The 25,876-nt window shown below is 52.7% G+C and overlaps 1 protein-coding gene across 1 annotated transcript in view; it reads left to right on the plus strand.

Moving 5' to 3' along the window:
- The window catches only part of ATP2C2 (ATPase secretory pathway Ca2+ transporting 2), a 73,131-nt gene that overhangs the window by 21,188 nt on the left and 26,067 nt on the right, over positions 1 to 25,876 (plus strand). Inside the window, exons 2-7 of the mRNA XM_007939207.1 lie at positions 9,184 to 9,294; positions 10,843 to 10,959; positions 13,078 to 13,167; positions 13,949 to 13,984; positions 14,085 to 14,146; positions 18,619 to 18,727. Coding sequence (XP_007937398.1) covers positions 9,184 to 9,294; positions 10,843 to 10,959; positions 13,078 to 13,167; positions 13,949 to 13,984; positions 14,085 to 14,146; positions 18,619 to 18,727 — 525 coding nt within the window. The remainder of the gene's footprint in view (positions 1 to 9,183; positions 9,295 to 10,842; positions 10,960 to 13,077; positions 13,168 to 13,948; positions 13,985 to 14,084; positions 14,147 to 18,618; positions 18,728 to 25,876) is intronic.

Genomic DNA, 25,876 nt, shown 5'->3' on the forward strand with positions numbered 1-25,876 from the left:
ACCTTCTCTTTTTCACTTGTTTTTTCTGTTGTCTCTTTCTCATAGAACGAGTGTGCCGTGTGCCCTATTGAGCTCTCCTTCACTGTTTCTTTAACAGGGGTCACTCACTGCAGTGTATCTCCTGCTGCTTTACAGTGGGTCGCAAGTCTGGACGTGCCGAGTGTCTCTCAGTGGTGGACTCTGAGGTTGTTGCCGGTGTCTGGCCTTGGCAGGCAGTGGTGAAGACGCTCCCTCACATGCCACCTCTCACCCATACAAGTCAGTCTGCCGCACCCCAACTGGAAGTGGGCTTGCTATTAGAGGACACAGGCCTTGGTGATTTTTTAAAAAACTTACTGAGGTGAGACAACATCCCATAAGCTTTGCCATTTTAACCACATTTAAGTGTCCATTCATTGCCATAATTACATGTGCCATCATGCAGCCATGACCACTCTTCCCAAAGCTTCCCAGTCACCGTGAGTCACTAACTTCCTGTTATCTCTCCCCCTGTCCCTGGGAACCACTAATCTATTTCCTGCTTCTCAGCATTTGCCTGTTCTAGGCAATTCATATACGTGGGATCTTATAGTATGGGGCCTTTTGTGCCTGACATAATGCACTCGGTGTCACATCTTCCAGGCTTATCCATGCCATAGCGTGTATCAGAACTTCATTTCTCTTTATGGAGAGTAACGTTCCCATGTATGCGCGTACCACATTTTGTTTCTTGGTTCGTCTTCTCTTGAAAGACGTTTGGTTTGTTTCTGCCTTTTGGCTGTTGTGAACGGCACCTCGGGGAACCTGGGTGTATGAGCATGTGTTTAAATTCCTTCTTCCTAGTCTTCTGGAGACTTCTAGGAGAGAGGTTACTGGGCCGTGTGATGATCGTTTGACTTTTGTTGGGATCCACCTAACTATTCTGTGCAGCAGCTGCTCATTTTACTGGGGAGTGTATTTAGAATTCAGGGTCTGGAGCTTGGGGTGCTCATGGCTTCTCAGCCCTCTCATACGCTGTGAGGTCTGTACCGAGTTCCATATCTGCCTACGTATAGATATTGAAATCCATAAATTCTAACAGGATGTGTGTCAGCCCTTTCACCAATAGTGAGCTCACCGGCTGCCCTGATCCTCGGCACATTTGCATATTTCTCGGTCTCCCAGTACGTGACCAATCTTCTCACCTGGTCAACCACCTTCTTGCCCTGATCCCAGTGGTTCCCATGGGCCCTGGCTGCACAGGTCGTCCCAGAACACGATGTATACTCTGTGTAATCCACTTTGTCCTGTTGATAGTTCTTTTACTGTCTGGGGTCATGTGTATATGTACCACTGCACCACCACCATCGCACACACACACACAGAAATAAACGCCACCAACGTGTAGGATCCTGGGCTGGACAAAAAACACCCAAAACCCATCTTGACCTGAGACCCAAATTTAAGGCCTGCTTCACCACAGTCCTAGTTGTGTGAGACCATTAGTCCCATTTTACAGAAGAAAAGACAGAGAATGAGAGGGCTTGCTGCTGATGGCAGAGCTGGTAGGTGGACCAGCCTCTGCCCCTGGTGGTGCACCCTTTTTCTGGTTTGTTGCACTTTGTGGGTTTTAATAGTAACAAAACAAAACAAAAACTGCAGACTTTATTGAGCCCATCTGTGACCTCCTTCTCCCCGTCTCCTCCACGTGGCCGTAAGCTCCATAGTCATGACCCACCTGCCTTGAGTGTGCTCCAGCACACAGCCTCCTGATACTTCCTGTTGGCTGCAGCCACCCTGGCCGCTTGCAGTCCCTGGAATGAGCCACACTTCTGGGGACAGTCTGCATGCTCTGTCCCCTGCCTGGGTGCTTTTTCTTCTTGCTCTTTTCCTGGTTAATTTCCACTCATCTTTGTTTCTGGGAGCTTCCCTTTCATGTGAAACCTCCCCCCTTCCTTCATCCTCTGCAACACCAGGCTTGGCCACGACTGGCTTTGCCCGCAGTGAACCAGCAGCTCATACTCGTGGTCCAAACTTCCAGAAGGGACAAGAGTGTCCAGTAGAGAGCCTCTCAGCCGTTACTGTCTTCCAGCCACATAGTTCCCAAAAGCCCTCTTACCACGTGAGGAAACTGAGGCACAAGGACAAACATATTTTAGAGAAATGCCTGGTATTTAATCCATTGCGACAAGGACGAGATTGTTCGGGTCTTTCTCTGTGTTTGAATGGATTAGCCTCCTGTGCTGGCAGGAAGGCAGGTGAAGCCGGAGCTATGGTTCAGGTGAGGCTGGTGTTGACACACTTGTGTGGTCCAGGATGAGCTCACACACACTTCATTTCTTCAATCAACCCATCTTTCAGTGAAAGCCACGTTTGCTTTGTGTGGTTGTCTTCGAAGCTACCACCAGCAGAAACATCAGCCCTGAGCTTTCTGCTTGGAGCAAATACTCAACTCACTCTTAGGTGCCAGACAGTTTCTTGGTGGCTTAGGAAGCCCTGCCCACCGTCGCCAGCCCAGACGCACCAGCAGCAGGACCACTGGCCCTAGGCAAGCCATCTCTTGGGGTCACAGGAGAGGACTGGTTGGCTCTGCCCAAATCAGGACTGGCAGGAAGCGAGAACTGGGGTCTCCAGAGAGCGTCTGAATGTAAGCAGGATGTGCCACTCATTACAAAAGGTGATTCAAACCACATGGACGTCTGCAAACTTGAAATGAGCTGGCAGCTCCTCTTCCCTTTCAGTGCAACACTGGGAGGCAGCCACTGTTACCTCCCAACTCTTTCTCCTGTGGTCACATAAATGCACGTGCCCACACACATGCACACCCAATGTTTGCATACACCCATAACTTGCACACATGCAAGCACATGAATGCACATGTGTGCACACACGCACAGTACATGCAACCTGTACGCACAGCGCATACATGCGTGCACACACTTTCATGCACACATGCAGTGAGTGCACAACTGCACACACATGCACACTGCAGACAATTCATACACACCCTCATGCATGCACACATGCACATGGCTGCTGCTTTTTATGCATGTGTGTGTGTGTGTGTATATATATATATATATATATATTTTTTTTTTTTTTTTTTTTTTACTACATGGAGTTATACTATAAAGAGGATTCTGCAGATTCCTTTTGTCCTTGGTGACATATAAAGATACCTCCCTCAGTCAACACCTGTAGCTCTCCTTTCCTGTTGAACTTTGTCTGATAGGGTTTCAGTCATTTACAGAAGGAGACAGAATAGTGTCATGGGGCCACGTGGCTCCGTCACCCGCTGTCACCAGTTTCAAAGTGGTGGCCAGTCTTGGTCCGTCTGTACTCCAGCACAACCTGGGTGATGTTTATGCAACTCTCAGACGGCCTAAACTTCGCCTGTAACTGTTTCCCTGTCTCTCTCGCTCTCACCGTCTCTGTCTCTAAGATCATGCCTCCTCTCTCTCTCGCTCTCACCCTCTCTGTCTCTAAGATCATGCCTCCTCTCTCTCGCTCTCACCCTCTCTGTCTCTAAGATCATGCCTCCTGAAAACTGCATTCACGGCCCATCAACACATGTGAACACCAGCACCACATACTGTTCCGTAGCCAGTTGACACTCAGCTTTCCTTGATGGTCTCGTAGATAGTTTCACAGTTCGTTCAAATCAGGACCCAGCAAGGTCCCCGACGCGTTTGGCTGAGGGGCTCCTTTCGTATTGTTGGCGGTTCGTGTTGGAGAAGTCAGTGGTTTGTCCTGTGGTGCTGCCCCAGTACCACGATGTACATCCACGTAAACGGCACTTTCTGTCCCCTCTTAGCCTTTGAAGGATTGCTTTGACCACTTCATTGCTTCTTTTTTTCCCTGAAATATTTTCAGCCTGCATTTGGTTGACTCTACGGACATGGAGCCCGTGGATACACAGGGCCGACTGTAAATGGAATCTTACAGTATGTATCCTTTGGGGTCTGGCTACTTTCACTCACCATGATGTTCTCAGGGTTCATCCATGTCATAGCGTGAATCGGACCTTCATTCCTTTTCTTGGCTGAATAATATTCCATTCCATGCATCAACCACATGGTGTTTATCCATTCCTCTGTGGATGGGCATTGGTTTGGGGTCCTTCCTCCTGGGCTATTATGAATAGTGCTGTGATGGACGTGTGTGAACTTGTATTTGTTTGAGAATTTATTTTCAGTTCTTTTGGATGTATACCTAGTGGTGTGTAAGTGGTATTAAGTATGCAAGTAATAGTAGGTGTATAAGTATAGTACTGTTGTTGTGTGCTGTGTCTTCAGTTCCGACCCGTGGCAGCCCTGTGTGGCAGAGCACAGCTGCCCCGTGGGCCTGCCTGGGCTGTGATCTTTACAGAAGCCGATTACCAGGTGTTTTCTAATGCGGAGAGCTGGTGGGTTGGAACTGCCGGCCTTCGTTTGGCAGCTGAGTGCTTACCCATTGTGCCACCAGGCCCCTTAAGCATCGCACTAATGGTGGGTAAATAACTATATGTTAATACAGCCAAGCAGCAGACTCTCACCAGTTGCGGTGGAGATGATGGGGCACCAGCCAGTATTTGTTCTATTGTTGGGGGCCTCCATGAGTGGGAGCCAGCTCCTTAGCACCCAACAATAACAACACTGTGGACACCCGCAGAGTGACATCAAAGCCAGGTCCTCACACTGTATGGACTCCAGGCTGCCCCACGTCCCCGGGCCGCTCAGCCAGCGCCCCCAGGTCCCTGGGCTCTTCCCGGCCTCTCCCCAGCCCTGTGATGTTTGCTGCCTGGGTTCTGCCTTGCCCCAGCCCCTCCCCTTAACCACACAGGCCCCTCCCAGCCACATGGCTGGCTCCCCAGGATGTGGGGTGGACAGGCAGGGATGGGGACACCTGTGGAAGGGTGGGGCTCCTGCCGGTCTGAGCTACATGGGACAGGGGTCATGGGTTCCCGTGATTCTCTTGTTTTAAATACAGGGAATTTGAGACCAGTGTCGAGCACAAGTCAAGGAGGTCGTCTTTATAGGGTTCTCTCTTTGCCTGCCTGCCTTTGCGACATCTGCTACAAACACGTTTTCAGGCGTTTACACATCTTCTAGACTCACTGTTGGGAACATGACCTCTCAGAGAAGCTCGGGGGGGGATGGGTCCCCAACAGGACAGGGGCAGAGAGAGAAGCCACCCTCTGCCAGGCTAGTCTGAAGCATTCACTGAGTACACATTCCCCCGGCCAGGTGTTTACAGAGGTGGTGTTTTTCAGTCCTCAAAATGAACCTGTGATGTATGGATTATCGTCCACTTTTATGGTGAGGATCTTGAAGCTGGGCAGTTATGTGAGGCTGAGCACACGGCTTCCTCATCAATAAACCAAATAAACGTCAGTCTTTCCTATCAGGTGAGCAGCAGTTGTACGAGAGGTACGACAGGGACTTAAAGCTAGCTGCTTCTAGGTTTACACACCTGATCTCATGTTCCTGTGACAACCTTGGAGGCAAAGCTGATGGCCCTCGCAGCCCCCTACTGCCTTTTTCTTTTCAGAGAAGAAAATTGAAGCTCAGAGAGGGCAACTGTCTTACCTAAGGTCACACAGCCCAGCAGGGTCAGGGCCAGGAAAGGGGATTGGGTTTCAGAAGCACCACATGGGTGCTTCCTGCAGGGAGGAGCTGGGATTCGAACCCAGGGCTAGTCTTGCTGAGTCAGTGCGAGTTTAATATGCCCGGCTGGGGCCCCCTGGGGGCTCTGGGTGGCTGTTTTCCATGCTGGCACCTGGCCATTGCCACCTGGTGTTTGCCGTTGCGGTGAAGGGAAGGTCCTGGGAGTGAGGGCAGCCAGGCAGCCTCTAGGCACGGTGGTGCCAGGTGTGCCCCAGAGAAAGCAGTGTCTGCCCACGGCTAGGAGCATTAGGCACATGTTGGCAGGTGGCCCCAGGCAGAGATGCTTCTTGAGAAAGGTGACAAGAGGGTTCTGGGGAGAGGTGTCCAGCCAGATGGAAAGGCTGCCCACTCGGGGAAGGGGGGGGTGTCAGGTAGACCTTCTGAGGGTTGGAGGCCTCCAGGAGCGGTGAGAGAGCTTTCCAGGGTTGGCAGCTGGAAGCCAGGGGGGAAAGTGCTCGGTAGGGAGATGCCTGTTCCATCCAGAGAGAGGAGGAGGAGGAGAGGAAAGGGAAGGGGAGAGAGAGGAGAGGGACAGACAGACAAGAGACAGAGCCGGGGGAGAGGGAAAGAGCAGAGACGGAGGGGAGCAGGTCGGCAGGGACACGGACGCTCAGGACAGCCTGGTGTCGGATGAGGCACAGTGGCCCCACGACAGTGAGCGGAGGGTCTGAGGGAGACAGGGACTGGATCCCACGCGTGCAGTCGCAGAGGACGTGGGGGCCGGTGGTGGCAGATTGACAGCTGGTGCTGGTCACCGTCCCGGCTCTGGTGGCCTGTGTGTAGGGTAGCACTGTTCCGCAGGGTCTCCCAGGCTGGCATGACTCTGGAAGCAGATTGCCAGGCATGCCTTCCTTGGTGCCTCTGAGTGGGTTAGAACCCCCAGCCTTTTGACTGGTAGTTTAGTGCTTAACCGTTGTGACACCCAAGGGCTCCAGATTTATAGAATCACCCATAATGTGAGGCTGTGGTCCCGGGGACAGCTTGGACTAGGATGGTGACAAGGACATGGTGAGATTGTGGAGTCAGTTCCATCAGCCAGTCACGTTGGGTTTATGTGGTTCCTGACCCTGCCTTCCTACCAATGAGAACAACTTTTACATGCACCCTAAGCCATTACTTTTTAGTAAACTATAGTTTACGTATGCTACTGTAAATCCTATGTTCCGTAATTGCGTAACAAAGTAAACATTTAAAAGAATGGGAGTTTCTTCAACAAACAAACTCTAAGTGGGGAGAATGGAGGAGTAGATGAACAGACTTAAGAGTGAGTGAAATGAAAGAAAGCAGGAAACATCGGCCAAGCACACTGCAGCGACTTTGTCTGGCCCCTATAAACAGTTGAAAGTCTGAGACAATTGGAGGTTTGTACATGAACTGAATAATGCATATTAAGGAATTATTTATTTTTAAAAAAATATCTTATTGTGGCAAAATGTATCTAACAAGTGTTGCCATGTTTAAGTGTGTAATTCAGTGACATTCATTATGTTCACTGTGTTGTGACACCATCACCACTGTCCTTCACCTGAAGTTTTTCATCCCCTGAGCAGACACTGGGTGCCTGTGGCAGGAACTTCCCCCACCCCAGTAACAGCTAATACACTTACGGGTCTACGTGTGTGCCTGTCCTACACATTCATGTTCGTGGGGACATCCGTGTCCTTTGTGTCTGGCTTGTTTCACTCAGCATCGTGTTTTCGAGGCTTGTTCATCCATGTTGTTGTCCACCAGGACTTCATTTCTCCTTGTGTCTGAATATCCTCCCTTGTGTGTGTATGATCCACAACCATGTCTCCATTCGTCTGTTGACAGACACCTGGGTCATTTCTACCTTTGGGCTACTGTGACTAGTGCTGTGTGAACACTGGTGTGCAAGCCTCTGTTCAAGGTCCTCTCTCGACACTCCTGGGTATATACCTGGGGTGGGATTGCTGGGAATTGGTCATAGGCTCGGCTAGGACCCGTGTGTGTGAGAGAGAGTGTGAGAGAGAGAGAGAGAGAGGTGATTAGAGTTCCGTATTTTGGAGTCCCTCGGCTGCTGTGTCAAAGTGGCTTTGATGTGGTTTGGGGGAAGCGGTAGGAACACTGAGAAGAGCAGGGTGGGGCGGGGCAGGTCCTGAGGCCCTGGGACCACACCACATCCCACTGGGAAGCGGGCAAGAGTGGAGCACTCTGCTGGGAACGACCGAACCAGATCTTGAGGGTGGGAAGCTGTGCTGTCATCTTGAAATGCGTGTTGCGACGAGCAGTGGCTCTCACACGGTAAGGAGCGCGGTATTGCTCGAGGAGCCACAGCAGAGGAACCTGTTGAGTGGTCCCTGCGATTGTTAAGAATGCCCGAACCGGACATGTCAGCAAAGCTTTTCTAAGCCACTAGGCATTTGGGGCGCATTTGTTATTGAAGGAGGAGAGTGGGTGCAGGAAGGGAAAGAGGGATTCGCAGTCTCTGTTCCAACTGAAGGAAGAGGCCAGTTGTCATTCTGTCCTTCCTTGTTCCCACTCCTCAACAGCCTGCTTGAAAAGGAAAAGATGTTATCACATACTGGGTATCAGAGTACTAGGAACAAGGTTGCGGAAACATCCAGCACTGAGCTGTCTCTGCGTTACCCAGCCTCCCAGGCCCTCCGGGTATTTCAGATGACTTCTCCCCAGGCCAGTGGGTCTCAACACAGAACGCTCACTCATTCTTCCCAAACTTGGCAGCGTTCCTGTTTTCCATAGGTTGTTTGAAATGTCTCATAGAACCAGGCTGTGATGCCACCTGTCATCAGCAGGGGGCGCTCTCTAATGCATGGTGTATAAACCTTAACCAAACTCACTACCATTGAGTCGATGCTGACTCATAGCAGCCCCCACTCCGTGTCCAAGGCTATAAATCTTTATGGAACGTAGATTGACTCATCTTCCTCCCATGGAGCAACTGGTAGGTTTGAACCTTTGACCTTCAGCATAGCAGCCAAATCTCAGACTTTGGAGGTTCCCTGTTTTGAATATATAACCTGTCACCCTGCTCTTTCAGCTTTGCAAGTTCTAGTTCTCCTGAATAAATTTGCTTAAACACAAATGTGCCAGGAATATCAGTAACCTGAGTGTCCATCACCAGTAGAGGGTGGTACATCGTGATACATTCATCCAATGGGATGCTCTGTAGCCGTGCAAATGAGTAACACCAGTCAGCAGGGCCATGGAAGCCGGTCACTGTGCTTCCATAGATAGGACAGCCAAGAAAGCCCTGCAGAGTGGTTCACGTGGGGTGGCTAGGGGGTGAAAACAACGCGACAGCTCCTGACACCACCCCCCCACCAGATACGTTCCAGTCAAACCCTGGCCGAACTCACTGAGGGGATCAAGAGCTTGATAGGGTTACCCTTCTTGGGGTGGGTGGGCTGGGGGGGGACACGAGGACACTTCTGGGAGCTGGGAACACCTGTCTGTTGATATGGGAGCTGGTCGTTAGTTTGTGACATGGGAGAGGCACCCGTATGATGCACACACTCTCTGTATGTGCGTCAGAGCTTGAAAAGCCACATCAGTTCACGACTCTAACCTGCTTAACCACGATCCTGGTTTCTTCCCCCAGACTGATGAGCAATGCGAGTTGAAAGCCATCGAGAAGGAGAAGACAGTGGTACCTCTGCCGCCCAAGGAAGCATGCAAGTGCCACAAAGAAGACTTGGCCAAAGCATTTTACGTAAGAGCTAAACATTCGTCTGATGGCTGTTACAGTGCGGTGTTTAGATTAGAAAGAGAGCAACATGGGAAGCCCGGAGGCTGCCTTGGAATCCTGTTAAGATACATTTTTATGTGTTGCGAGAAAATGCTGTGGGTCTTGACTGGTTCCCATGGCGAGTACCATCGTCAGAGTCCTCAGTAGTGCCGCTTCCCACCATTCCCCGTCAGACACGCTGTGTGGTGTGTCCGTATCCTCCCATCTGCACGTGAGGAAACAGAGACACAGGGAATGGAACGCTTGCCCAGGTGGGCCAGGGCGTAGCACACCTGGTGTTGAATCCAAGTATTTTGTGTCGTTGAATCTCAAACTCTGCGCCATTCTCTAGTCCCATCCTTGGCCTCTTACAGTCCATGGTGTGGACAGTGACTTCTACCAAATCTCACACGTTTCTCAGATGCATTTGAATTCCTGTCCAGAGCCCACTCGGCCAAGCCTGAGGCAGAAGGACGTGGCTTGTTTTATGTTTTTAATTTTCTTTACTTAGGAAACTGAGCAAACATACTGGGGTGTGTGTGTGCACGTGTGTGCGCACTCATAACCCACTGCACCCAGGGGAAACGCACAAACACCTCCCAGCAGAAGAGCCTGCGTCACAGTGTGTAGGAGGCTGGAAGGCACTCTTTCATGCCACTCTTTCCCTGAGAGTACCCCAGACTCCTCTAACACCCCTTAACCTCCTGCTTGTATCTGGAGAGAGGCAGGAAAGACTTTTTTCTCTGCCTGGACCTTGTCCCTGTGAAAGAGCTTGATTTCCATTCTCTGGAAGAATCTAGAAGGAAATTCTGCCCCCATGCCTCCTGCACACGTCGTGCTCCGAGTGGAGCTTTCTCGTTGCTGAGTTTGTCAAAACGAGGATACGGTTGCTGACATCAGAATGACGGCTCCCTTTCCTTGTGCTTGGCTCTCGATGACTGAATATGTGGAAAGAGCGCGGGGCCATGTCTGGCGGAGCCTGCGCACGACTGAATAGTTTTAGCTGCTATTGTGTCTAAGGGTGGGTCTCCTTGTGCTCTTTTTTTGTTTTAAAGAAAAAGCGTTTCTGTGTTTCTGAAATTCCATATTACAATTCCATTTGTTAAAATTTAGGCCCAGGGTATTTGTCTTGCTGTCAGTTTAGGGCAGTTTTCTGTTAGCTTTTCAGTGGCCGAGTCAGTCCTCACTTACAGCCCCCCGTGTGTCAGACCAGAGCTGAGCTCCGTGGGGTTTGCAGTGGCTGATTTTTTTGGCAGCAGATTGTCAGGCCTTTCTTCCGAGCTGCTTCTGGGTGGACTTGAACCATTAGCCTTTCAGTTAGCAGCCAAGTGCTTAACCATTCGCACCATCCAGGGACTGTGGTGCAGGGCAAAGGAGCTGCGCTGCTGGGGGCCTTTGGAGGAGTCCCTCTCCTTCGTAGAGTCACAGTCGTCAGCGTCGGAGAAGCCGGTTCTGGGCTGGGGGTCCCATGAGTCGGGTTCTGCAGTCCTCACAGGGCCCGTCCCTGAGCTTGCTCTTGACTGTCTCCTCCAGGTGGACTTGGAGAACGGGCTGTCAGAGCTCGCGGTGACACAACGCAGGCTGGTCCACGGCTGGAATGAGTTTGTTGCCGACAATACAGAGCCTGTGTGGAAGAAGTACCTTGACCAGGTAGGGCCCCGGGTGGCAGGCCTGTGCTCTGACCAGCCTGAGCCAGGGGCAGGGTCATCCCTTGTTTAAACTTTGATTGAGGGTGTCCTCAGGCAGGTTCTGAGGAGTGGGACAGGGGTGTTATGCTGGTAGATGGGACTCACTCTCCTGGTCGGGCTGCCCTCGGCGGCAGGAGGGATACCCATGACTGCAGCACCTGGGCAGTCATGGTCATGAATAACGGAGGCCAAACTCCCTGAGGGCTGACTGCGTGCCAGGCAGCATACTGAGGGCTTTGCAGGCACTGACGTACCCCTCCTCCTAGCCCAAATAGGTAAGTGCTGTGTGACCCCCCGTGAGGCAGTGGTGGTTCCGTGGCAGAATTGTCACCTACCATGTTGGCAGCCCAGGTTCAGTTCCCGGCCGTGCCCTCACACGCAGCCTCCACCCGTCAGCCTCCCTGGAGGCTGGCTTGTCGTGGTGGTGCTGACCAGCCTTCAGCGGAGCTTCCAGGCTGACGGTCTGATCCTGGCCAGTCATGGGGCTGCCATGGTCCAGGCAGCGTCTCATGCCATTGTGCAAGGGTCATCACGGGTTGGGGGCTGACTTGACCACGGCTGACAGTTCCATCCCCTTTTACAGATGAGGTCCTCGTGTACAGAGAGTTGAAATTTTAGCCTTAGGTTTTTTGTCAGATTTAGCAAATAAAAACAAAGGCTACCCAGTTAGATTTCATCAGCCAACTAAGGAATAACTTCTTCACGTGAATAAACGTGTTGCAGCTAATGCATGGGACACGATGTTGTTAGGGGCCGTCACGTCCGTTCCAATTACTAGCAGCCCTGCACGCAGCAGGACAAAACTCTGCGTCATCCTCACAGTCCTTGGTACGTTGGAGCCACCGTGTCAGGCCACCTTGTTGAAGGTCTTTCTTTTTTTTTTTTTCCTCTGGTGTGCCAAGCATGAAGTCCTTCTCCAGGGACTGGTTCCTCCCAATAACATATCCAAAGTACACGAGACAGAGTCTCACCACGCTGGCTTCTAAGGAGCATTTTGGCTGTGCTGCTCTCAAGACGCATTATTCCTTGTTTGTCTGAAATTCAGACTTAAGTGAGTGTCCCGTGTTTTACCTGGCAAGCCCAGGGCAAAGCCACACAGCAGTAAGGGCCAGTGTTGGGATGCAAACTGGCCCAGAGTCTCTGTCCTTAGCCCTTGCTATAGATGATGCCTCATTTCTGAACGAAAGGTACCATAGTCAAGGTGCCAGGAAGCCATTAGGAAAAGGGGCGTGAAAAGTCAGACATGGCTGCAAGTTCCAGTCTAGAAGGCAATACTCCTATACCCACCCTTACCAGTGCAGAAAGCCCTAGTGGGTAGAACTTTCCAGAAGGCTGAGGGCAGGCACTTAGCCTCAGTTTCCTTTCCTCAACCCTTTGTGGCACTGCCCCTCTCCATCCTTTGGCTCGAGGGCTCCCTGAGCTTCAACTTCCTTCCTGTTGGCTCAGTGGCTAACGCTTTCCTGATTGGTTGTTCAGAGACCAATCACAGCCTTCCTTGCAGCATCCTCCTCCATCCTTCTCAAGTCCCACCCTGCTCATTGGTCCATTTTCAGTGCAACAGGGATGACATTCGTTGATGCCTTTTCCTCTGTAAAGGACTTCTGGGTACCAAGTGGCTCTGGTCAGTCCAGAAGCTTCCTACAATCCAGTGTTGGGAGCAGGTGGTGCGATGCAAGCTTCTGGGAGTTGAAGTGCAGAGAAGGAAGCTGAAGCTCTCGCTGTGGTGGGGCGCTCTCCACGCTGTAGCCGGGGACCCATCTTTGCCCAAACCTAGAAGCACAAAGCCTCTTCCGGCTGCTCTGCCTGGGGTACCCCTTCCTCTGGGACGCCTTGCCCATCTCCCTGGGATGGTCTCCTTCCTGCTGCCACTCTATCAAAACCCACCCTCAGCTTCTTGCTTCATACGGGAGTCCTCGTGCAGCTTGCTTTGCACGACGGTGCTGTTACACCACTAACAATGTTAACACGTGATTAATAGCATGGAGTGCGTTCTTCACGGCTGATGTGCCAAATGCTTCAAAGATGCCTTTTGCGACAGGCTGGTGGCAAAGAACCCCCCACCCTATTTTTCACTTCGCAGTTTAAGAACCCCCTGATCCTGCTACTGCTGGGCTCGGCCCTGGTGAGCGTGCTCATCAGAGAGTACGAGGATGCCGTCAGCATCACTATGGTGAGTGCCCAGGGGCCGCCAAGGGGCTCGCGGACACACTTTGTTATGGGGGAGAAAAGGTCTCATTTTCATTACGCAAGAAGAATTCGCTGCGTGGAAAGAAGAAACGTGCGCGTGTATATAGATACATCTCTGCCCTCCGCCCTCCGTCCCTCCCTCCTCTCCCATATGTATGTGTGTGCGTGCTCACATACACACACACACACACACACACACACACACACACACACGGAGCCATCGTCCACTCCCCAGCAGGCGACCTCTTTCTGTTGGAGGCCCCTCCTGCGGTGCAGTGCTCTGCCCTTCTCAGCAGCACTGGGGTGGGGGCCAGACTGACCTGGGATGAGGAGCAGAGTGTGTTGTTGAGTGGAAAGGGCAGATTCTGGAAGAACCCTGTGCGGATGTGAAGAACCCTGTGCTGTGTGACCCTGTGTTAGATGTGTGACCCCGTGCTGGATGCACGACCCCCTGTTAGGAGTGTGACCCTCCAGTTGAACGCATGACCCTCCCATTGGACATGTGACCCCGTGTGTATGTGCAGAAAGACAAGGAAACCCAAAAACATGAAGCTGTGGGTGACGGCACTGAGGGTGGCTCTCTTTTGTCGTGTTGTTGGCTTCCTTGTTTTCCATGCTTTCTGCACAGTGTGTTTGTTTTGCAAGACAGGAAGTGCGTCCCAAGCCTGCCCCTCCCCCTCCCCATCCCTCCCCCTCCCCCATCACCCTCGCCCCCCACCTGTGCCCGGAGCACCTGGTGCTGACGCCCTGCCCCTCCCCCTTAGGCTGTGCTGATTGTGGTCACCGTGGCCTTCATCCAGGTATGTATTTCCTGAGTTCTGGGCTGGGGCGACCAGGCGTGACGGGCATTGTGTGAAGTTCCTGTTCCTTGAACAGCATGTCTGATGTGCCCCTTGCCAGGAGTACAGATCAGAGAAGTCCCTGGAAGAGCTGACCAAGCTGGTTCCCCCAGAATGCAACTGGTAAGTCAGAGCCCCGTGACTTTGGGGTGTGTCCAAGGAGCCGGTGGGCTGGCAAGTGTGGCAAAGGCCTGTGTCCTTGTGGCGTAATCCAGGAGAACCATGGCCTTACAGGGAGTTAGAGCCTGCCAGTGGATTGCTGTGTGTCCTTGGGCATCTCACTCAATCTCTCTGGTCTTCACCATACCCTTAGTGTCTGGGTCTGGGCACCTCGGCCAGGGGCCACAGTCTGGCAGGACGGCTTTGGGGGAGGAATTGTCCACACGGCCTCTGAATTATGTGTAAAGCTGTGTCCCTTGTTTCCTAGGAACAGGGCTCAGAGTTTTCACTGAATCCTTAAAGGGTGGACTCAGAAGAGATTATTTGTCTTTGAGAAGCCAAAGCATTAAGACACAGGTTGGAAGGGTGGGATGCCACTAAGAGAAGGAAGTTCAGGCATTTGAAAGCTGCTCCCCAGCCTCTGTCCCACCTGCACAGGCCACCGGACACACCTGCTATCACAGCTCTCACCTGAGATGTTCAAACAGGGAAAAGAAAAGACAGAAACGTCTGCCAGGACCTCACAGGCATTTCTGCTTACAGAGTGCTGTACCATGACACTTTGTGTGAAGATGGAGATGTTCTTTAGCTGCGCCGTCCAATAGCCAGCTCCTAGCCACTGTTGTGGACCTGAAATGTGGTTGAGGACCTGAAACGTGGCTGGTGCAACTGAATAAGAATGCTAGTTAATTTCAATGAAAAGAGCCACTTGCCCATTCTCTGAGGCAGCTCAGACTCCAAGGGTTTGCCAGGACGCTGCTTGTAGGGGCCCTCGGTAAAGGAAAAGCAGCTCTGATGGTGCAGTGGGTAAGCCCTCGGCTGCTGGCTGAGAGGTCGGCTGTTCACATGCACCAGCCGCTCCTTAAGGGCAAGATAGGGCCGTCTGCTTCTGTAAGATGAAGGCCCTGTAGGCCCTGGGTGGCAGTCCGACTCCGTCCCCTCTAGGGATACGTGAGTAGAAATCGACTCAGCAGGAGCGGTTGGTTGGTCGGAATCCTAAGTCTATTTTGTTTATGAGAATGAAATGATTTCAGAAGGGGCAGAGTCTCCCCCTCGCCCCTACTCCCAGCACCTCCACGCCCTGCCTCAGCAGAACTTTCATTTAAGTGACTTCACCTCCTAACAGGGAGACTGGGATTGATAAGGAGGGGCCTGGGGTTGACTCACAGCTGCCCCAAGCTTGTCCAGGTGCTGAGCACAGCCCCTGTGGGCTGGTCGAGTCCATTATGCACATACCTAGTATGACACCCACCTCAGCATTTGACTGCTAACCAGAAGGCTGGCGGTTCAAACCCACCAGCCACTCCTCTGAAGGAAGGTCGGGCAATCTACTTCCGTAGAGATAGTGCCTCAGAAACCCAAGGAAGGGTCGCTGTGAGTCGGATTCAACTTGACAGCAGTGAGTTTGGTTGTTGGGGTTCAGCCATACTGTGAAGAAACCAGGGCCCAAGTCAGAATCAGAGTAGACCTGCGCCATAGGGTTTCCAGGGCTGTAAACTGCCAGCCTTTTGGTTAGCAGTTGAACATGTTAACTGCACCACCCAGGAACTCCAGATAAGCTGGCGGAGGTAAGTAGGGGCGTAACAATGTCTCGGTTTAATGGCTGGGTGAATAAGGACGTCAGCGAAGCAGATGTGTGGTGTGTGATGTGATTGTAGGAGCAGGCGGCCATAAATGATGCATGTGGTTGGGCAACCCGATCTGAAGTCTAAATACCTAGTCTTGGCCTTTCAAATGGACAGTAGTTATTATTCACATCCCGGAAGTCCCTTCTAAGAGGCAGTTTTATTTGCAAGAATGTCAGGGCAGACACTGGGAAAGCGGAAAGAGTGCTTGGAGGGCCCGCTCCACTGACTGGGTGGAGCACCTGCGTGCGGACCCTCCCCATGTCCCTCCACCCTTTGCACGACCAGCACACATTTATTGAGCACCTACTGCACGCTGGGGAAACGGCTCTGGGGTTAGACCGTGAGCCAGATGGAAAGCTCTCGGGCTTCATGGCACTCTCATTCCTACACTGGGAGGCAGATGATAAGCAAGTAAAGAAATGAGGTGATTCCAGGACATGACAGGGGTATTGGAGCTAAGACACCAAATCCCCCAAGCCACACATGAGTCCAAACAAACCCCAGAAAGACACGAGAGTGATGAGTAGAGGGGGGCAGCTTTGGGTAGTGGGTGTCTTAATCTTCTAGGGCTGCCATTAGAAAATACTACAACCAACATAGTGGCTTTAAGGAACGGAAATTTACTTTCTTATGATTCTGGAGGTTAGAAGTTCTAGTTCAAGGTCTTGACCATGTAGATCCCTTCTGAGGGCTTTGAGAGAAGAGCTTTCCTGGTCCCTGAACCCCCAGTGGCTGTTGGCTGCTAGCAGTCCTTGGCTGTCCGGCTTGCACACAGTCTCACATGCTGTCTTCCTCTGTGTCGGTCTGTCTCTCGGTCTGTTCTCCCCTTTTATAAGTCGCCACTCAGAAGGGACTAGGGGTAGGACCCACTGTGCTCTGGTATGACTTCATTACTGACATCACCCACAAAGGAAAACACTATTTCCCCCGAACAGGGTCACATTTGCAGATACGGGGCCATGTGGGTGACGGGACTGCCCTGCCCTGATGTCCGAGGATGCCAGACGTCTCAGCTGAGCCTGAGGACTAGAAGGAGCTGCCACGGGAAGGGCCGAGGGGAGGGTCTTAGAGACCAAGGGAGCAGCAGTGACAGGTGCTCTTGGCCACAGGAACGCAACGCTCTGACCCAGCTGCACAAACCACAAGGAATGTGTGTTGTGTCGCCTAGCAAGGGATCCGAGGTGCAGGCTAATCCCTTCAAGATGCCACCAAGGACTTGCTTTTTCACCTCTCTACTCGGCCATCTCTGGCTTGTTGGCTTTGTTCTCTGTCCTCATGGTCCCAAGGTGGCTGCCACAGTTCCAAGCATCACAGCCAGGAAAGAAAAGTTCCTGTGGAAGAAGAGGTCTGTGTGTGTGCATGCATGTGCAGTTATAGGGGTGTACACGCATCAGTGTGTGTCTGTGCATGTGGGGGTGAGGCGTGCATGTGCATAGAGTGTATGTGCGCACATGGGGGTGTGAGTGTCATTATGTATGTCATGTGTAAGTGAGAGTGAAGAGTGTGCACTCACATCTCATGGGTTAGTGTTGCATACATGTGTGTGCATATGCATGTGCATGGAGGGTGGAAATGTGTGTGTGTGTGTGTGTGCCAGTCCTGAACAGGGGAAGGGACCTAACCCCTGAAGGCCACACTGTGCAAGAAAAAAAAAATATTGTGAGGAGTCTGCTCCCACTTCCCAGGTCTGCAGAGACCCTGAGGCCAGGAGGAGCTGGTAAGTTCAAGGGCCGGGTGGGTTGTGGGGATCAGCAGGAACGGAAGGAGGCAGGTCAAGTGGAAGGCCATGGGTTCGGTTCCCAGGGCAGTGGAGGTGCTGGCGGCTGAAGGGATAGGTTGCTGTGGTCTGATTTCAGGGTCTAAAGAGCCCTCCAGCTGCCACTGCAGGATGACTGGGAGGAGGAAGGTGCTGCCGGCTGGCTCGGGGCGGGTGTGGTGGAGTCCCCCCAGAGTCTGTGCTCAAAAGCACACCATTGTCTGGTGGCAGATGGGCGCATGGGTGTGGTCCCGATGCCCTGGGCGTCATCATGGCCCTTCCAGCACTGATGGGCGCTGCTAGTCTTGAACTCCGTGGTCAGGCTCTTCACGCATGGTGGTGTGTGCTCTGGGAGCCGGCTGTGAGCAGTAGGCTCCACTGAGGAGGCTGGTGGACCCTGCTCTAGACATGCTGGATGCTCCGGAAGTCATCAGGCCTGCCCTTGTTTCCACGCAGGATAAACTGTCAAAAGGCCACAAACCCCAGTAGTTGTCCATCGATTCCTATTCATGGGACCCCACGAAGTGGGACTTTGTAGGGTTTTTAAGGCCGTGACCTTCTGAAGGAGATGCCAGGCCTCTCTGCTGAGGTGCTGGGGTGAACTCAAAGCTCAGTCTTTGGGTTTGCAGCTGAGCGCTTACCTGTCTGCACCACCTGAGGATGCACCCAGTAAACAGCTGTTGGGTCGCATCAAGCCAATTCTGATGCACAGTGAGCGCGTGTGACAGAGTAGTCCTGTCCTGGGGGGTTTCCTGGGCTGTCATCCGTCCGGGAGCAGATCGGCAGGTCTTTTCTCCTCCAAGGTGGCTGATGAATTTGAACCACCAACCTTTTGGTTACAGCCAAGCACTCGCCCCCTTTCCATATGGGCCATGCAGAAGCCACCCATTTTCCCAAAGCCTTTGAGTAAATGTGAATTGTGACGATCGAGCCTGGCAGGCTCCAGAGTGTGTCGGTAACTGAAAGTGTTTCCATTGCTTTGCTCAGACCCATCAGAGTGCTGGTGAAGGATGTTACTGGGAACCTTTTGCTTTCTTCTCTGTCAAATGCAGCATAAGGGAAGGGAAACTCCAGCACCTGCTCGCACGAGACCTGGTTCCCGGAGATATCGTGGCCCTGTCCATCGGAGACCGTGTCCCCGCAGACATCCGCCTCACCGAGGTGAGCACCCCAAAGCTTTGTTCTCGGGGCACGCAGACCCTGAGCTCAGCCAGAGGGCACCCTTGATGGTCTCGCTCCTCCTGCCTCACACATGCACACAGATATGTACACCTGCATGTGTGTGCACACGCACACACACAAGCCAGAGGCAAGCAAATGAGCCAGCCTCGAGCGCTGTCCAGTTACCGTCAAGTTGACACTGACTCCCAGTGACCCACGTGTGAGGTTTTCAGTGACTGATTGTGTGAAAGCAGGTTGCCAGCCCTTTCTTCAGAGGCACCCCTGGATGGACTTGAACTGCCAACCTTTTGGTTAGCAACCCAGCAGATTAGCCGTTCGCACCACCAGGTGCTCGAGCAGAGACCCCTTTGCTGTGCTGCCACGAGTTCCCCATCCTTGGTTTAAGCGTAAGGTGGGCACGTTCTGGCTGTGCTTTTCTCATTAAGAGCAGACAGCGGTTTGGGATCAGATGATGAGGCGAGAGAGGCTTCTAGAAACAGAGACGTGTTCCCAGGCCTCTTAGTGGTGAGGGAGGACACACACAGTGTGTGAGAGGCAGCTCCCGTTCTCCTAATACCAGGTGGGACTTTGGCTTCAGGGCACATGGTCCCCTAACCTATGTGGTGTGGGTGTCGGCGTCACAGCTTCTAAGGACAGTGACTGCGGCTCTCAGAGCTCATACTGGACTCTCAGGGAGAGGTTGGCTGAGCTCAGAGGGAGCTGGTCACTGGGGTGGAGCCACACCAAGGCCCCTTCCAAGAATGCTTAAATGGTTCAAAGCTTCCAGTGATAGCAGATGGAGCCCAGGTCACCTGCCTGTTTACTTACGGTGATGTGTTCTCACTGCTCGGAGGGCAGCACCGAGGAAGGAGCACGGTGAGGCTGAGATTCAGGTGCTGCTCTGACCGTATCCCAGCTCTCTGAGAGGCAGGAGGCGTTGGCCTCAGACGCGGCCACTTGAGCCTTCAGCCCCCTCTGCTCAGACCTCTCAGCAGGCTGGGGCTAGGGCGTCCAGGACACTACATTTTAAGGAGACACTCAGTGTCAAGCTCAGGGTCAAAGGAGGCTGAGTGGCGATTCTGGAATGTTCCTCCTTCCCTGCAGGGTTCCATTTGGTTTTAGTACTAACACTGTGTCCCACTTAAGTCAGGTTACATGGCTTCATGAAGCAATCACTCTTTGTCTTTGTCTTACAAACAGGGACGTGAATGCTCAGAGGGGCTCAGCTATTTGCCTGTGGTGCACAGCCGCTAAATAGCAGAGCTGGGATTTGAACACAGGTCTGGGCTCCAAATCCTGCCCTTTGTCTCATGTCCCACTGCCTTGCCTGTGGAACAAAGGAGGCTATGGTTAGGGAAGCGACTCCCAGCAGTTGTGCTGGAAGGTGGGGTAGTTGTACCTTTTTTAATTGAGAGTTGGGGTGCAGTGAACAGGAATGGAGGTCAAGTCACCTTCAGGCAAGAAGTAGAGCTGACTGGCTCCTGTGACCACATGGGGAAAGAGCAGGAATAGAGCCTGCCTCAGTGATGGCTGGATGTGGGGTGCAGACACAGGCCCCTCTCCTTCTCTCTCCCCTGACTTCTGCTGCTCAGTCTTTGCTTGCTCCACACACCCCTGCTCTGATGGGCTCCTCACCATGGACTCATGTCTTCAAAACTCATGGCCGTGACATTCCCCAACAACAGCAAGTAGGGAAGGCCTCTGATTGGCCAGGCCCAGTCACATGGCCAAAGAAAGGGTGCACCAAACATGACCACTGGGAGGACATCTTTGTGAGCTAGGTGACCACATCCATTAGTGTCACCCTGATTTGCATGACTTCATGGGTGACTCCAGCACGTACTCCACTGTAACTACTTCATTCACTCGTCAGTCAGTCATTGAGTACGTTGCCCAGCACTGTGCTAGGCTCTGGTGATGTCGTGAAGAAAGAGCACAGATCTCTGCCCTTACTGAGCACACGGTCTAGTCCAACGGCATGCTGGGAAGCAGCGTTGGGGGAGAATTGGGGCAAATTCCACTCAGTGCATGTTTCTGGGTGCCTACTGGAAGCCAGGGAGCTCTGGTAGCATAGTGGCCAAGGCACTTGACTGCTAACCAGAAGGCTGGCGGTTCAAACCCACCAGCCACTCCTTGGAAGGAAGGTTGGGCAATCTACTTCCATAGTGATACTGCCTCGGAAACCCAAGGAGGGGTCGCTATGAGTCAGGTCCGACTCGATGACACATAACAACAACAACAACAACAACAACTGGAAGCCAGGCTCCGAGAGCGAGGACGAAGCCTGCGCATGCCATCTGCTGCTCAGCGTCAGCCAGGGAGGTCCTTCGCTGCAAGCTACAGAAATCCACCAGGGGAAGTGTGGTCAGGAAAGGAGCGACTGAGTTTGTGCCGAGCAGCTCAGCCTTCCGAGGGCTGCAGAACTCGGGTGATAGGACGCTTTGAGGACCAAACTCAAAGCCACGCTGCTGAGCTACCACTGCTCGTGCCGCCGCCCGCTCTGGGGTAAATGGACCCCTCTCAGTCCTGCCGTTCTTTGGGAACAGATGGAGCCAAGTCCTGCCTGCAAGGATGGCCGGCCGGGACAGCGGAGCTGACATTCTCTGTTCTCTGCCGAGAGGTCAACTCTGCCTCACAGCGGATATATGCCCAGGCGGAGGAGGGCCTGTCCAGGGGCCGGGCAGCCCAGGAGAAGGCAGGTACACACTGCAGGTGCTGCTGTAGAGGCGAAGGAACGGTGTGGAGGGCACGGTGGTGATGCCCTGGGGCCGCGCTGCCTGGCCAGAGTCCCGGGCAGGCAGTTCACAAGATGTGTGACCCTGGACAAGTCACTTAGCCTCAGTTTCCTGATCTGTAAGATAGGAGTGATGATGCTCTTAGGGTGATTGGAAGGATTAAATGGCTTAATATGAGAAAATTACCTAGGACGGTGCCTGGCACCAGCTGAGTGATGGGCAGGTGGCTTCTCTGTCATCGCTGAAGACAAGTCGGTGGTTGGGAAGCACTGGGTTTCGAGGCCTGGCCCCATGCCTCCGTTTCCCCAGTACTGACATCATTTTCTACCTCCCGGGGTTGTCATGTTTAACAAGAGCCTGTGCTGTCCCTGGGGGGCAGCCCCTGAACATCAACAAGGGCATTGTTTTTTATTTTTAAATCTGTTGCTTGTTTCGGCAGCAGTTCTTGGAAACCGTTCTCCCAAATTCAAACAGTTCCTTTACTGTCTTGAATCTTGACTGGCATCTGGCCTGCCCTGCTTATTTCAGTTAAAATGTTCCCTGTTCATGAAACCGCAAGGCTTCTTCCAAGGCCCCCAGCCATGAGCACACCCCCGTGTTGTGCTTTCAGTGTTTTGCAACTCTCTGCCACGGTCAGTAGCTTCGTTTGTTCATAGCCAAGTTTTTTTTTTTTTTTTATCAGCTGCTAAACTCTGAAATCCAGGAGGGTTTTACACGCTAAACCCATTTAGGTCAGGAAACAGCCAGTACAAGAAAGTGCTTAAAGTAAGTGCCCCAAACAATAGCCCTTTGGCATAATTGGGGGTGGGGGTGGGCATCGGTACATTTTCTCCCAAGGTACAAACAGGCAAGAGCCCTCAATGTAATTGGCTGACCTGGTACAGCCGTGAGATAAGGTCACCCACTACTTTCTCCTTTCTTTTTCCTTCCCTCCCTCCCTCCCTCTCTCCCTCCCTCTCTCCCCCTACCCCTTCTCTCTCTCCCCCTCCCCTACCATTTCTAAGATAAAAACAAAGAATTTAAATGGTTTGTCACAACTCTGAGTCATGCAGGGCTGTGTGGGGAGAGTTGGTGGGACCTTTGGGTCCACTGAGCAGGAGGTGGCCCAAGTCTCTCAAGTTCACATGGGCCCGCCCCCTTGGCAGCCTCTGGCGTCGTGTGGGTTCTGGCTCCCGACTCTTTGGGCCACTTGTGTCCCGCCCTGAGCCCTCTGGGCCCTCGCCCAGCCCTGTGCTCCGGGGGTGCCGTGAGCTCCTGCCCGGCCCAGCCAGCCCCGTTCCTTTGAACCCAGAAGCTCCTCCTCCTGCCCCTCTCTGTTCTCCTCGTATGAAGAGAATTCATATTTCTCTGGGTGTGTCAGCTCTGCGCTAACCGCTGCAAAAAAAAAAAAAAAACACCTCATTTCATCTCCCAGCACCTTCAGGAAACCAGTACCCTTCCCTGGCCGTTGAGTTAATTCTGCCTCACAGCCCCAGTAGAGGACCTAGTAGAACTGCGTGGACGGCGTCCAAGGCTGTGATCTTTACAGAAGCAGACTGCCTCATCGTTCTCCTGTGGAGCCCCCAGGGGGTTTGAACCGCTGACCTTCTGATTTACAACCGAGTGTTTAAGCACCCACACCACTGGGGCTCCTTGGGGGCCAGAAGTTACTTTGCTCATTGTACAGTGAGGATACGGGAACCTGGAGAGCCCCACAACGGTGGGGGTGGGGATGCAGAATTCAAACCCAGGCCATCTGGCCCCTGGGCCCAGGTCCTGCACCACAAAGCAGTCTTCTCACCCTGTGACCAGCTGTCTGTCTCTTTCAGGCCCCATTTCTCCCTCAGACTTTGCTCGGTTGTGAGTTTCCTCTTGCTGCTGTAATAATGACCCTAAACTCTGTGGCTGAGAATACATGGTTCTGGAGATTACGAGTACAATGTGGTCTCCCTTGACCAAAACCAGGGTGTGGGCAGGGCCGTGCATCCCCTGGAGGCCCCAGGTAAGGACCCACTTGTTGGCCTCTTGCAGCCTCTAGCAGTGACCTGCATGCCTGGGCTGGTGGTCCCACATCTTTCCAACCGCTGTTCCCATTGCCTCATCTCTGACTCCGGCCCCCCAGCATCCGTCTTATAAGGACCCTGGTGATTCCATCGAGTTCCCTGGAGGAATCTAGGGTCATCTTCCTTCTCACGGTCTTTAACATGCATGGTTCCTTTTGCCTTGTAACATCCACAGGGGCAGGAATTGGGACGTGAATGTCGCTGGGTCTCATATTCTGCCGACCTGATTCAGGCCCTTCTCAACCTCCCTCCTCTCTTCCTGGCTCAGGGGCCTCCACTGACCCACTAATGCCCCCATGACTCATTTATTTAACAAATATTTCCTGATCACTTGCTATGTGCCCAGCACTGCTGGGTGATGAGGATATGGTGTTGAAACAGACCTGGTCCATGTCCTCAACGGTGCTTCTAGTTCAGAGGGGCAGACAATCCTGAATCTACTTGTCACAGGTGACTTTCAATGATGACAGGCAGAGAGGAATTTTTCCCAAATCATTGTCATGATTGTAAAAATATTTAAAAAATAAGGAACCCACTGTGTGCTCCCTGGGCCTTTTATAAAACATGGAGGTGTTCCTTGAACCACAAACAAGAAAGGTGATATTGTGGACATGAAGGGAATGGCCACTGTTCCAAAGGGATGCCGCACGAGTGTTCCAAGGCACAACTGGGGGGCCTACGGCATTTCGCAGTGTGCCCTTGGCTTTGCTGTGAACAGCCAAGGGCAGGATTCTCAACGAGAGTGTTAGTGTGTGTGTTGAGCAGGTCAGCACTCAGAGCAAAGGCAGCTTTTGGAAACACATGAAGGAAAATGGCCAGGAGAGAAGAAAGCCCCAGCCTCTCCCCACGGAGAGGCGCACTCTGTGAGAACCAGCGGGGAGGAGCTGAGCTGTGGGGCCTGTTCCCTGTGAAGTCACTGTTTCTCCTGTCTGCCCCTCCCTCCCTGCCTGACCGTCTCACCCCTGGTGGAGAGCCACACTGTGCCGCCTTTCTGTGCAGGCCTCTCCTCCCTCACATAACTGCCCTGCCTCCCCCAGAGTCCAATACAATTCTGTCCATCTCCCCCATGTTCGTTCCTTCTCTGCCCAAGACTCTTAATGGTTCCCCATGACTCACAAGAACGCCTCCAAGTTGATTAGCCTGGCAGTCGATGTCAGACACAGTTGGGCTCCACCCACACCTCCCAGGAATAATCCTGTCGAGCTGTTCCTCACCTGTGTCCCCTGGTGAGTCACACACACCTTCCTGTCTTTTCGCCTGTGCCTCCTGAGTTCAATCTTACCTTCCCTTCAGTACCCCTTGAAGGCAGGGGCAGCTCAACTTCCTGCTTGTGGCTTCAGCACCTGGGACAGCGCCCAGCACTGCCAACCATCTGCCACTCCAAAGAGGATGCATTGGTGACCTTGTGGGGCAGCTCCTAACTCACTGAGAAGTGGGAGAACTGAGCCTTTCAGCACCTCAGGATGCTGACCACTCTCAGCAGAGAGGCCTCTGTCCTTTTCAGGCAGAGGGACTGGAGTGGTGGGGAGGAGCCACGGTGGTCAGGGGTTAAGTGGTCAGCTGTTAACCGAAAGGTCAGTGGTTCAAACCCAGTAGCTCCTCCATAGGAGAAATATTGGTAGTCTGCTACCATAAAGATTGACGGCCTTAGAAACCCTGTGGGGTAGTTCTACTCTGTCCCTCGGGGTCACTGTGGGTCAGAATCCACTCTGTGGCAGTGGGTTGGGTTGGTTTGGCTTGGGATGGTGGGGGAAGAAAGCTCTTTACTTTGACTCCCACCTCTCGGGTGCTTTAATCGAGCACACTGTTGCCTTGTCCACCCACCTTCAGTGCTCCAATTTGCTGCTTTTTTCCTCTCTAGAGAACTTGCCTGACTCTGTCACGAAAGCTCTGCTCGCCCTTCAGGGCCTGTTTCCAGTCCTCGCTCCTCCGGGAGCCTCTGCTAGACTTCCAGCTCACCCCGGGCCCATGCCCACTCCCCACTCCTGCCTACTTCTCCCAGACCCCCTGCCCCTCAGTATCAGAAAAACGAATGTTCTCATTATGCCCCTCAAGCTCACACACTGGATGGGGCCCTTCCCAGTGTCGATCCAGTATTGCCTCTACAACTGTGAAACTGAGCCAAGTGTGCAAATTAAGTAGAGTTTATTTAAACTGTTGTCATAAAATCCTAGTTATCATCATGTCCCACCTGGACAGTGCTTTCTGGAAATGAAATCTCTGCTCGTCGTGGAGATGTGGTGTCACTTTCTCTGGGGTTAGAGCCTGTGGGGCTGTATATTGAAAGCTGCCCCACAATTTGACATTCCCTTGGTGGCCTGGGGTGCAAGAAGTACAAATGCAAACTCAAGGCCAGTTGGGAGTTGTATTCA

The sequence above is a fragment of the Orycteropus afer genome, unplaced genomic scaffold (genome assembly GCF_000298275.1).
Source record: "Orycteropus afer afer isolate SDZICR_OR568_19922 unplaced genomic scaffold, OryAfe1.0 scaffold00057, whole genome shotgun sequence".
Classification (NCBI taxonomy): Eukaryota; Metazoa; Chordata; class Mammalia; order Tubulidentata; family Orycteropodidae; genus Orycteropus; species Orycteropus afer.